Raw genomic sequence first — 13,505 nt, 5'->3', positions numbered from 1 at the left:
TAAGCAAGGGGTTTCAAGTGATCATTTGTTTTGGGCTGCTATGTAATTTTATTTCTGTTAATTTCTGCTTATCCAATTCTTAATTGATGTAATACTTTGTTAGAAGAGGTAACAGCTCGTGCCTCTTCATGGGTTTCCTGTATTGCCTTATATTCTAATTTAATAAAATATTTTCATTCATAAAAAAAAAAAAAAAAACAGTTTAAGGATTGAGCAATACTGCTTATTGATAACAAATTAATAAGAAGTTTGGGAACATGAAGGGTGTGGGGTGAAACAAGGCCATCAAGTAGGGATACAGATCCCTGACCAACAATAGTGGAAAGAGACCCATCAGCAAGTCTCACTTTATCCCTTCCAGAGAGGAGTGTATTTCGGAAATAAATTTGACTTACCAATCATATGGTTTGATGCCCCTGAGTCAATGATCCAATGTGACTCGGGAGCAAAGGTAGACACATGAAATGCAAAAGCACCTTTACCTGATATAGAAGCAAATGAAGTATAAGGGGTAGGAACCAACCTATCAATCTGCCCGAGAGTCCTACCCTACAGTTCCAAATGATCTCTGAAGGAGTTAATGATGTCTTTCTTGGGATCAGAACCACTAGATGCTCTTGGGATAATCCAGTAGCCAAATTATATGGTTGGTAATCCTGTACAACTAGATTTGCATAAATAAATTTCTTCTGAGGAGGCTTCTTTGAAGTGTCTTGATTCTTGGTTATCCACTTGGGCTTCCCCACTAACTCCCAATAGGTTTCTCGAGTGTGTCTAGGCTTTTGGCAGTGCGTGCACCACAGTTTGTCCTTGTCCTCACTTTTCCTTGATTCTCCATTTTTCATTCCAATGTTACCCCCTCTTGCAGTTAGGGCAACAGGTTGCTCTCCCTCTGAAACATTCATTAGATTTTTTCTACTCTCTTCAGATTGGACTAGGGCATATACTTCCTGAATTAAAGGAAGTTCCTTGCTTCCTAAAATCTACACCCGAAGAGACTCATAAGCAGGATTCAGCCCATGCAAGAAAGCAAATACTCGATGTTGGGAGACAAGTTTTTTGTATGCCTGTGCATCCTCATCATTCTTCCACTCAATCGTCTGATAATAATCCAGCTCCTTCCAGATGTGTCAGCCCATATGAAATTTTTCTTTACATGAGGCGGCATGGAACCTAACAGCCATGACATAACCATGTTGTTTTCTTGATCCCATCGATCATGTTCAGCAGTACCAGACTTTGGTTATTTTATTTTTCCACCTATGTAACCAGCCTTCCCCCTAGTTGTGATATACAGCTTGATGCCTTTGGACCATTCCAGATAATTTAGGTCATCAAAGGGGGGAATAAACATAGAGAAATTCATGTTGTCCATTCCCCCGTTTAGGTTTCCTTGATGGGAAGTAATACCAGAGGTTGTTGAATCCTTAGTAGCCATTTTTCTCAAAAAACTTTCCCGCTGATTTTTCAAAACAGACTGAGATAGAAGGTTTGTACTTCTGTAGTTTAAGAAGGCTCCAAATATAGGTTTAGCCGGACTGTAGATCAATAAACCTTAGCTGAAACACTTCAGCTTATAAGAGAAGGAGACAACCAGCCCCTACAACCTCAAAACTGTGACATTGGTTACAGTACATAACTGGCTTCCACGACAGTCCATAGGAAAACCTTAGGTCCCGTTTGGTTTACGGGAAGATTTGGATGGGATGGGAAAGGGTGGGATGAGAAAGTGTGAAAATTTCACTTTCCATCATTTGGTTATACAAGGGAAAAACGTGGGAAAATTATTTTTCGCATGTTTGTTTTGTGGGAAAATCATGCAAAGGAAAATCACTTTCCAAACCAACAATTTTTACAAAATCACATTTATTTTTAGTCAAAAAAATTGTATATACCTAATGCTACAGCTCCAAATATTAACAAATGATATGTAGCATCATGCTCCAATACACTGCTAGATGGCAACCATTAAAGAATGTACAATAGATCAAAAGTTCAAAACTCATAATGTGTTGAGAAGTGGGGCCGATTGAGTTATTGGGCGCATTATTTGTCCTAGTCCTTTTAACATCAGTTAACACAACCGTATAAGCAATAGAGTAGGGCACACACACCTGAAGGAAGTATTCTCCCTCTCATTCATTTTTATTTCTTTTTTTAAAGCCAATTCTCTTCTCTTTCTACTGATTTACTTGTTTGAATCTTCATATTTCACATTTGTTTGCAATTATTTTTCTTGACTAAACAAAGCAAAGCCTCCACATCTAAGCCTTGAAGTGCAAGTATTCTCTTTAAATCTTCCTAAGGTAACTATGAAAGGAATCATTATTCATCCATCCCAAGTCACTCTAGAACCAAAAGATCTGGATTTTCTGTGAATGGCAGAGTCAAGCATCCAGCCAATGATGGTCTATGAATTATCTTAACATGATGGTAACTCAAAGCGCTCATCAGCTTCAAACCATGAACAAGCTAGTATATACAGCATAAACCATGTTTCTATATCATATTAGATTTGAATACAAAGGAGGGCATTGGCACTGTGGTTTCTGAAGTCCCCCTCCCTCCCTCTTTACAAGTTGATAAACTACTCCCACTGTTACCCACATAGTCATCTGCCACAGGTGAACTAATCCCAGGAGAACCAATTGTAAAACCCAGATCAGATTTTGGCATTTCTCCAGATGTCACACTGACAAGCAAATCCACTCCAACATCATCACCTGCTGACGTGGTTGCTTAACCCCTGTTCAGCAGAACATGTATTAGGCCACCAAACCTGCAATACTGCATTATCCTTTTTTGTGTGTCTGTGTTTGTCTACACGGACACTTTGGGTTCATCTTATTACCAAAAACAAGTGTTATTTCATTTAATTATTAAGGTAGTTCTCTAGGATGCAGACGTCAATCCAGGTACACTGAACATCAAGAGCCATAGTTGCATTCTTAGTAAGCAACTATGGATGGGGGGAGGGCAGATGAACTTTGAAACAACAGCCTCTGCACTTTCCCTTCTGAATCAACCAAATGATCTTCAAAGTTCACATCCCAGAGACCCATAAAAGCTTTGTACATATTGCACTTTCCAGAGTAGCGTATATATTATTATGATGAATGTTTAGCTAAAAATCAAGTCGTTCTCACATTTCAGTATTCCAGAAAAATATTAATGCAAACTCTTGCATCCATAGCGAGTAAGCATATTAATGCAAACTCTGTTTTAATATACTACAGAGGTTTAAAATGGTAATGTGTTAAACATTGTCCTCTTGCTTCCTTAACGAGCAGGCATATGAATGCAAACTCTGTTTTAATAAACTACTGAGGTTCAAAATGACAATGTTTTAACATTGTCAATCTACATAAGCTCGTACAAACTAACCATTAAACGTGTGTTGCTTGCAAATGATAACGTTTTAATAAACTACTGAGGTTTAAAAAGCAAAGACAGAGGTCATAGAGGAGTGATTTAGGATCTGAAAATTTCAAAATAAGTTTAACTAAGAAAGAACATTTAAGTATCAGCAAGCCATACAATGGTATCAACAAGCATACATCGAAGAAACACGGGAAGAGGAAGAAAGAAAATTTGTTCCTAACCTTTATTCCTGTGATGTTGCAGAATGGATGCAGATGGACAGGAAATAATATTCAGCCTTGACAAGTGGAAGGGGAAGAAACACTAGCGACGTTGGAGAAATCACAAACATTGAAGCTTGTTTTGGCGATTTGAACAAACCCTAAACAGAGAGGAGAAGAGATATTTGAACAGACACCAGCATTCACACTGGTGCCAGTGACAAGCTTGTTTTGGCGGCGTTGAAGCTGGTCGCTGGCGATATTGCAGCAAATGAACCTTGGGAGAGTGACGATGAATGTTCAGATATCAGAGAGTGTGAGTGAGAAGCAGATCAGCACCAGTGTGGAGAATGGGGTTTATTTAGAAAAGGAGAATGGAGATTTATTCAGACCTAGAACACTAGAAAAAAAAAAAAAGCAAGTCTCGCCTACACAACGAGAATGGAGCTTCTCCTTGCCAAAAGTAGTGAAGAAGATGAAATGGGACCAACCATTGCAGAGACTGGCGCAACAATGGTAAAGACATTCTTATTCATGAAAATATATAAGAAAATAGAGGAAATGACTCGCCAATGCAAGAGGATTGTAGATCTGGTCTTACCTTTGCTCGGGATCACCAAAGAAGTCGTTGGAGATACGACCGTTGGGACATTTGGCTGAAGGAAGAAGAGACTCTCGAGTTCAGGCTTGACAAAGTCCGATAATTTTCTTAGACGCGTATCACGGTTTTCCTTTCTCACTGGGGTCGCACTATTTTGGTGGGATCCCATTCACTTATTTTTGGGATCCTGCTTCTCACTCTTTTCTCATCTCATACCATTGTATCCCAACAATCAAACATAGGAAAAAGGTATCATTTAGGAATATTCCTCTTTTCCCATCCCTTTTTTGCAAACCAAACAGAGCCTTAGGAAAAAACTCCTTACTGCATTTGGCTGCCACCACAAACCTAGGAAGACTCCTTACTGCATTCGGTTGCCACCACAAATCTAGAAAAAACCTTTACTACATTCGGCTGCCACAACAGATTTCTTCTTGGTACAGTGACCAAGAGAGAAGAGAAAAAAAACAAGGACTGAAGGTTGCACCCAGATGAAGAACACGATGGAGTCTTCACCTCCTCTTCCAATCAAAAAAGAATTTCAGATGAAGAACACAATCTGAAAAGGTTGCACCTAGATCAGTGCTCTGATACCATGTAGTTCAACAGTAATAAAAGAGAGAAAAAGAAGAAGGAAAAGAGAAGAAAGAGAGAAGAAAGAGAGTTCTATTCTGTTGTGAGGCTGGTGGCGCCCTAAGTTAATATTTATACTTGGGCGACAGCTTATAACAAATAACATAGGAAAAAACCAAAAAATGCCCTTACTAGGCTGCCACATGTTACAACAATATACAAGGCAAAATGTGCCTAGCAACCCTCAGGCTACCTTGAGTAGACAGTTCAGCAACTCATTTTTGAAACTTCAACTCCCAACTTGTTTCAAACTAGCTATTTTTCGTGCACAAACTATAACTTCATAACTAAATGCTCTTCCACTCTATGCCCACCTTGGTTGATCTCATCTTTCCTTCAGCAGTTTGGACTACAATTTCTGATTTCACATGCCAATCTATTTGATTCCCTTTCCTGGAATACAGCCCATCCCAAGCTCCCATTATTTTACCTTTCTAATTTATTTATTTATTTTTTGATTGGAAACGGTAACTTTCATTAAATAAGAGAATTCACAGTACAAATGTCAAACACCCCAGAAAGGATATTGACCCCAACAATAGTTGATGATTACAGCACAGCCCAAAACAAGTTATTCCTAGAGGTCCCTTGCTTTACCAATGTACCAAATCTTCTAGTCCAGTTGGAGAATACTTGATACTCCAATCTACCTTGCTATGCAAAAAATGTCCCTTACCAAAAGTCTATGTGCCCAGACCTCCAAGCTTCCTGACTGCATCCACCCAATAACTTAAGAGTCCCTTTCTGCCTCAATTTGATGATACCCGAACTGTTTAGCAAGCCTTACACATTGAAGTAAAGCCATCACTCCCACTCTCAGTGAGTCACCCACTCCTATTGGTCCTGAGTACAAAGCAATGACTCTACCCTCTCCACCCCTAAAGTCTCCCCCTATACCAGATTGACCCGGATTGCCTAAAGAACTTCCATCAAAATTCAGCTTCACTCTTTGTTGAATTAGCAGAGACCATATTTCCTGTGCAACAGTTTTTACAGTCGTAGTGTTTGCCACTGTACTCCACCCCCTTACAATGCCAACAACAGAGAAGTCCTTAAACAAATCAAGCAATTTTACTTTTCTAATTTATAAAAAACCTGGCAGGGGTTTCACTAAATTCCCTCACTAGGGAGGGTTTCTAAAAATAATAAACCAATGTCAACCCGTGATTTCAATCATGGTTTGCATCTCATACCCATTTCAAGCCTTCAACAGACATGAACTATAGGTTTGGCTGCTTTCTCCAGGTTTAACACCTAATTTAGCATGTAAGTTGCATACAAAAGAAAAATTACCAAAAAGATAAGTGCACATACCTCCTATATTATTGGCCACAAGTGCACTACATTTCATACCACAGCGTGATGGACCACCACAATCCTATAGTACCGAATGAGACACTTCAATTAGTAAAACAAATAATGGTATTTGTCACTGAGAGGGAATTTACTGTACATAGGACCCTAAGCATGGAATAGATTATACATTAAGCAGATCAAAATATACGTTGAAGAAGTAATGTTGCAGTAATGGAGTTGTTTTCATCCATAATATGCCACATTCCTCTCTAATGTTCATTGGATGTATCATTAGTTGCAAGTTACACATATAAGCAATGGCACCATCCAAGGGGTGGTGACCACAATTCAGTGGACTCGGAAGATCTCTCTGAGGTATGTAAGGTTGAAGAACCAGAGGTATGTAAAAATACTGCAGAATATGTTGCTCTATAAGATTCAGTGGAGGAAAATTTTGAAGGTTTCATGGTATCAAGATCATACTAAAGAAAAGCTCGAAGATATAATAATCCAAGATTATCTTGGAGTGATTACTAAGGAAAACTTTCCAAATCAGCTTTCTGCTAATGAAGGGAACATCCAACCAGAAGATTCTATTGATTTACAATACATGCTTCTGATGCCAGAATTTTTATAGAAGATTCAAAAAAGCAGATGGCAGTCTAGGCTGTATAGCATGAAACATTTTCTACAAAAGTGTCATTTTGAAGATCCTTCATATTGTACAGATGACTATAATACAGTTAAAAGTCGTTGATGCCAATGTTTTAAAAGCAAGAAGTGCAACTAAAGTGCAAGGGGTTCCTAGAGCTTGAGGTGCAAGATGTGAAGTGAGACGACACATGCCTAAACAAACTGAAGTCATTTAAAAAAATGGAAAATTCCCAATTAGTACCCTGTACTTTGGGCCTAGTGCCACTTTGGTCCCCAAACTTTAAAATGCTACAACTCAGTACCCGAACTTTCAAAATGTGTCAACCCAATACCTGCTGTAAATCAGCCGTTAAGTGGCATTTAAAAAAGACACAAATGCCCTTCAAGTGTCATCTAATTTTCTTTATCAACCATCCAAACGTTGACAAAAAATTAAAAGTCCCAAATCCTTGCCTTTTCAATTCAAGAATGTTGACAAAAAATTAACAGACCCCAACTTTCTTGAATAGAAGAGGCAAGGATTTGGGACTGTTAATTTTTGTCAACATTTGGATGGTTGATCAAGAAAATTAGATGACACTCAAAGGGCATTTGTGTCTTTTTCAAATTCCACTTAACAGCAGGTACTAGATTGACATGTTTTGAAAGTTCGGGTACTGAATTGTCGCATTTTAAAGTTCAGGGACCAAAATGGCACTAGGCTCAAAGTATAGAGTACTAATCAGAAATTTTCCCTTTAAAAAATAAAAACGTTAATATACAAATGCATGCAAAACTAATTTCTGAAGGAAATAAGATATTTCTTTGAAAAACCTATTATCTATTGGTTAGAGCAGTGTGTTATTAAACATGAAGGGCATAGTATCCTTTGTTTTAAGTCCTATTTAGACTAGACTGTTTAAACCCTAAACATCATAGGTGCAACCTACAATATAGTAAATTACCCATTCAACATCAAAATCAAGATTAATTCCTCAAAATATAGCAACAAGCCAGGTGAAATGCATCTGGATTCAGGCATTGTATACCTCACAAAATGAGCCCCACCTACAATATGGTAAAACACTGATTGAGGCATCTATAGGATTTATTTTTGATAAGCTGGCAAAAAGTATCATATTAATAGTATGAGAATGAGATGGGAGGGCAAGGCACCCTCCTCTGTACAAAAGAACCTGTATCAAAAACTATTCAAAAAGTATCACTATATCATTTACAGTGATGTCCAAAAACTATCTCATTATAATTGAGATCCAATCTATAGGATTTATTATGATTGTGAATTTGTGATCAATTCTTTGGAAGCCAAACTTTATCCTCAAGTATTTCAAAATTCAAAGAATTTCTTTTAACAAGGGAAGAATGATGTCGGTGTAAAAGATCTCAAATGCAAGGTTGTAAATGAGTGAGATGAGCTTCAACTCAAAACTGTAAATAAAGCATCTCAAGTCCATCATTCTAATTGCAGCCAAATCTTGGGCTATTAAAACTTACTCATTTCTTGATTTTGATGTCACTAGAAAGTTTATTCAATCCATCTAACAAGCCCAAGATCACACAATTTGGGCATGAATTGATCAGCTTATAGCCAATTTAAAGACACTCCACAAATTTACAACAGGATTTCTTTGTTCCTTTGTTTTGGTGGTTTTGAGTTTTGAGTTAGAGATTTAGTATTTTTAGAATTTATTTTTATTGATATTTTTTCAGACTTTTTTCTTATTAAAAATTTCTCAAATTTGCAATGACATCAAAAAACCAAAGGTATAAGTTGGACAGTGATTAAGAGTCTCTACATTAAGAAAACAAGGCCATATAAGGTCCATATTTTTTTTATCAGTAAAGAAGATTTTATTAAATATATAAAATAAGTTTAGTACAACAGGTTGGGATATTCCAACAGCCGGAAATACAAGAGATACACACTAAATCCATGTAATGTCCATATTATTGCTGTAAAGAGGGCAAGGACTGAAAAGAAGAAAATCCCTAGGTTCCAATGATATGGGGCAAATCTTTTTCAATTTTTTCCTTGCTATGTATTAACTAAGGTGGTGAAAGAGGTTATTTGGAGGTTCTCTTTCAGTGGTAACCACTCTTAACTGTACCCTCATTACTATCTAAATTTGCAACACAAGTATTTTATCTTAGTCTAATTATGGAAAAAATATATATATACGGACTAGATTTGCATTGGAATATATTAGTGGAGCAACATTCGGGCAGATAACCTCAAATATTTGGGATAATGTTTAGTCTAGTTGCATTCATTATGGAAGTTATTTTTAAAGAAAAGACTTTGAAGGGCTTCAGTTCAGAAGAATACTCTACATTCCTTTTTAGAGCCTAACCCCCTAGGTCATAGGTACAGTATACCTATCCAGAAATTCCAATGAAAATCCAAATGTAGAACCTTGTGAAGAAAATAACAATATCACCATTGTCAACAATGGAAATGATTTATTTAAACTAGGAAGCAGTTACCTGGCAGTCAAAACATCTAGGGGGATGATGATTGAATATCATTCTATTGCAAAGCTGTTCCATATCATATAAAAAAAGAGAGAATCAATTAGAAATCAACTCAAACTGATACTTCAAGAAAGTTACAAAATAAGAGGAGCCCAAGCACTGAAGCTGATCAAAAAAAAAAGGGAGGAGCCCAAGTACTGAAAATGGAATTATTAACACCATGAAGAAATAGTTTCCCAGTTCAGCACCATAGATCCTAAGGTGCCAACACTTTGCTGATTACAGAATAGACTTCATGGATTTCCAAACCAAAACAGATCCAACATATAACCATATAAGTACTGGTGGGATCATTCCACATCCGGTATAGTAAAGACATTTTTTGCTTCAGGCATTTATGTATAAGTATAAAAAGTTTGTGATCAAAATATTCACATATGAATAGAATATAGATGCTTAGGTGAGTAACTCAAGATAAACAAAGCCACAAAGTGTAACCTGATGAGGCCAACCTGAAACCAGAGAACAGTCTCATTTACTGCTACCTTGTAAAATCTGCGAAGAAATACAAGTGCATCATCTAATAAGAAATCAAAAATAATACCATGAAATCTCACAAACATCCCAATTTCTACAGAACAATAAATTAGAGATTCAATTGTCTAAGGTTAGCTATAATTTGAACTCAAGAAGGTAAAATTCCAATTCTTAAGTCTTAATGGACAAAGAAATAAATAATTCCTTTTTTCATCTTCTTGTTTGAAACTACCAAATATGAAATACACGCATAAAATGATCAGAAAAGCAATTGAGTCAACAATCAGCTCAATCTTTCTCTAAGGGGCCATTTGACAATAGTTGATGTAGTAGCTTATTGATTTGTCTTTTAGTGGATAAAATAGTCATATGATAAAATATTTAGGGTTTGTAGTAACCATTACAGACATGTAATTCAACCATGATGGAGATCACAACCTACTTAATAACTTGTTCACTAAAAGACAACACACTAAGTCAATCAGTTCAGCCACTTTAGCTGTTACCAAACAGTCCCTAATACCTATGCTTGATTAAATTGGCCAAAATAAATTTAGAATCCGGAAGACCAAACTCTCAAGGACATTTCATATCAACTATACGAAAGCATGGCATAGTCTTGGAATCTCTGGGTATCTAATTTTCTTTTCAATTGGTATAATATTTCAACCTCAGACACACAAGAACCTTGCATCATCTAAGGAAATTTTCAGCAACTTCACCGGTAACACTGAATGATATAAATAAATAAATGGATAATTGAAATATGTTTAACTCATAAATTAAAAAAAAAAAAAAAAGAAACAAAAGAACAAATTGAAGAACATATGCATCCAAGAATGCCCTTTAGCATCAACAGACCTCAAATTACGCTTTGACAACTAAAGGATAGTAACCATAAATTCACCCAAGCTAGAAAACAGGAATACAAATTATCTAATAGGGAAAAAAAGGACAGTGATAATTAGACTAAATGGAAAATGAATGTAGGCCACACACTTAACGCATTTTAGCCACAAGAGCTCGAATTTAATATAAAGAAGGAATAAAAAATACAAAATAAATAACAGAAAATCAAAGATGCTCAACTAAGAAATGGAAAATTTAAGGCAAAAGGGGGTTACCCATCTTCGCTGAGGACCCCGTGAGGGTATTCTTGAGTGGGAGAAGCCAAGCTAAAGTTATAGAGCCCGTCGCGGTGAACAACGCTGAGTTCACAAACAGCTGAGACATTGTTTAAAGAAACCCAGTAAAGAAATGTCATCATGAGAACCCATTTCTTCAGGAGATCGCCTCGAATCGCCATTCTCGAATGGTCTCATATCATATTTGCATAGATCATCCAAAGACTTCGGGAGAAGAAACGAAGTGAAGTCGAATGAATGAAATTGCAGGGTGTTTGGCAGGTATTTCCAGTTTTACCCGGCTCGTGAGCCGGTCCACTATTATGCTGTTCTTGCACCCTGGTAAGGGTAAAACCGTAAAATCATTTTAAGTTCCAACAGCCGTGAGTGCCAATTTAATACTCCAAATTTAAAATGCGATAATTCATATCAATCTAGTACCCGGTGTTAATCAGCCGTTATGTGATATACAAAAAGACAAAAATGCCCTTTGATTTGCCATTACGTCCACCTTCAACTTTAGAGGCTTATCTTCTCGCCTAACATATTCTCTGGCAAGATTCCCAATGTTATTTGATACTAATTCAGAAAAAGGGCTAAAACCAGGTTTGATAATATTAATCGTTGTTGTAGACGCCACTGGAGTTGTGGTTCAGATCTGCCATCCAAGTAGAAGTTGAGGAGGAGAAAGAGGGAGGTAGAAGAAACGATGGAGAAACCACCACGAATTCAGATGTATCATCGGAATTTGCAGTTAGAAATGGCAACGGGGCAGGTTTGGGGTGAGGCACCCCCTCTCTCTCCCCACTCCGAACTCATGATATCTTGCCCCGTCCCTGATGGTGGAACGGGCTTAGGGCGGGGCATCCATTTTCCATTGGAAATAGGGAATTTTTGAATTTTTTCAACTCCAATGCAATTATTTAAAAATTATTTATTTTATGGATAATTTATACATAAGATATAAGAATTTAGAAATATTTTATAATTGAATTATAATATTTTAAAGATAATTCAAAAATAAAATTATGAAAATGGGTGATTTGATGGTGGAAGAAGAAGAAATGAACTTGGTGATTTTGTCACCCCTACAACTCTATTCGAACGAAGGGGAAGAACTTTCTTGACCCCTCCTCCACTTCTGGCCACCTCCATTGAAACCGGAAGAGCAACCGTCTGAAACCCAAAACCCTTGGCATACGGTTGAAACCCCCAATGAAACCCAGAACTCTCTTGACCCCTCCTATCTCTAGACAGCAGCAGCGGCAGCATGGCTTCTCTCACAACCCAAACCTTTGACATATGCCCACAGTACTACAACCCAAAGCTCCCAGCCCACACGCTCTCTTGACCCCTCCTCTGCTTCTGTCCATCTCCATTTGAAACTGGAAGAGCAACCGTCTGAAGCCCAAAACCCTTGACATAAGATTGAAACCCAAAACTCTCTTGACCCCTCCTATCTCTCAGCAGCGGCAGCATGGCTGTACTCACAACCCAAACCCTTGTCATATGCCCACAGTACTACAACCCAAAGCTCCCAGCCCACATGCTCTCGTCCTCCAAGAAGTACGAGGGTTCTTCCGACCTCGTTCACCTTCGCTACCATATGGGCCCGGTCCTCTCCTCTCCGATTAACATTTACCTCATCTGGTACGGCAAGTGAAACCCATCTCAGAAGTTCATCATCAAGGATTTCCTCCTCTCCATCTCTGCCAACCATCGCGCAACCGCTTCACCTTCTGTCTCCGAGTGGTGGAGCACCACTTCTCTCTATACCAACCAGACCGGTGCCAACGTCTCCCGAATGGCGCTCATCGCAAAGGAGTACGTCGATCATCTTTACTCCCAAGGAACCCACCTCACCCGCCTCTGAGCCGGCCTACCATGAGAAGGGTGGTTGAGTCGCTCAAGGATCACAGGTCTGTTGGTTATTTCGGCCTACCGCCTCGTGTCAAATGATCATCTTGCTCATTATTAATCCTTCTTTATTTGATTTTTTGAGGGAGCAAAAGCAATTCCTTTAGATGTTGGGGTGGAACCGGGCATGGCCGGAGTATTGGATGCGGCGAAGAACGTATGACTGGTGGTGGATGGAGGCTGGATCTTTTTGAGAAAGAAGATGATCAATAGTGTTTAAGGGTAATTTTGACATTTTTAAAAGTCTGTCACATAAGTCATCTGATATGCATGATGGTCTATTAATGGTAGATACTAGATTGTCATGAAAGTTTGCGTAGGTACTAAATTGACACTCATCCTAAATACAGGTTCGGAGATTTTCTCAAACACCCTATACTTTGGGTCTAGTGTCATTTTTGTCACTTAATTTTAAAATACAAAAATTTAGTACCTAAACTTTCAATACATGACAATCTATACATGTTGTTAACTAGTTGTTAATCAGTTGTTAAGCCGTTAAGTGGCATTTGAAAAAGACACAAATGCCCTTTAAGTGTCATCTAATTTTCTTTATCAATCATTCAAACATTAACAAAAAATTAACAACCTCAAATCCTTGCATCTTCTATTCAATAAAGTTGGAGTCACCAAAATGCCCACTCAAATTTGACCCCAATTTTCTTGAATGGAAAAGGAAAGGATTTGGGA

General features: G+C 37.8%; 1 protein-coding gene and 1 long non-coding RNA gene across 2 annotated transcripts in view; one reads left to right on the top strand and one right to left on the bottom strand.

Annotated features, from left to right (window-relative positions):
• LOC148870454 (autophagy-like protein) overlaps window positions 1–11,197 on the bottom strand; it is a 44,507-nt gene extending 33,310 nt beyond the window's left edge. The window contains exons 1-4 of the mRNA XM_088970557.1: window positions 10,899–11,197; window positions 9,750–9,792; window positions 9,250–9,303; window positions 6,130–6,193 (exon numbers count right to left, since the gene is read on the bottom strand). Coding sequence (XP_088826683.1) covers window positions 6,130–6,193; window positions 9,250–9,303; window positions 9,750–9,792; window positions 10,899–11,080 — 343 coding nt within the window. The 5' untranslated portion in view covers window positions 11,081–11,197. The remainder of the gene's footprint in view (window positions 1–6,129; window positions 6,194–9,249; window positions 9,304–9,749; window positions 9,793–10,898) is intronic.
• A 752-nt stretch (window positions 11,198–11,949) lies between these two features.
• LOC148870453 (uncharacterized) lies at window positions 11,950–13,184 on the top strand. The gene is made up of 2 exons (XR_016107387.1): window positions 11,950–12,817; window positions 12,911–13,184. It is a non-coding gene; the product is annotated as an uncharacterized LOC148870453 (long non-coding RNA).
• The last annotated feature ends 321 nt before the right edge of the window (window positions 13,185–13,505 follow it).

The sequence above is a fragment of the Nelumbo lutea genome, chromosome 2, assembly GCF_056320005.1.
Source record: "Nelumbo lutea isolate HS-2025 chromosome 2, American lotus-T2T, whole genome shotgun sequence".
Lineage (NCBI taxonomy): Eukaryota > Viridiplantae > Streptophyta > Magnoliopsida > Proteales > Nelumbonaceae > Nelumbo > Nelumbo lutea.
This window is presented reverse-complemented; position numbering and strand designations above follow the sequence as displayed.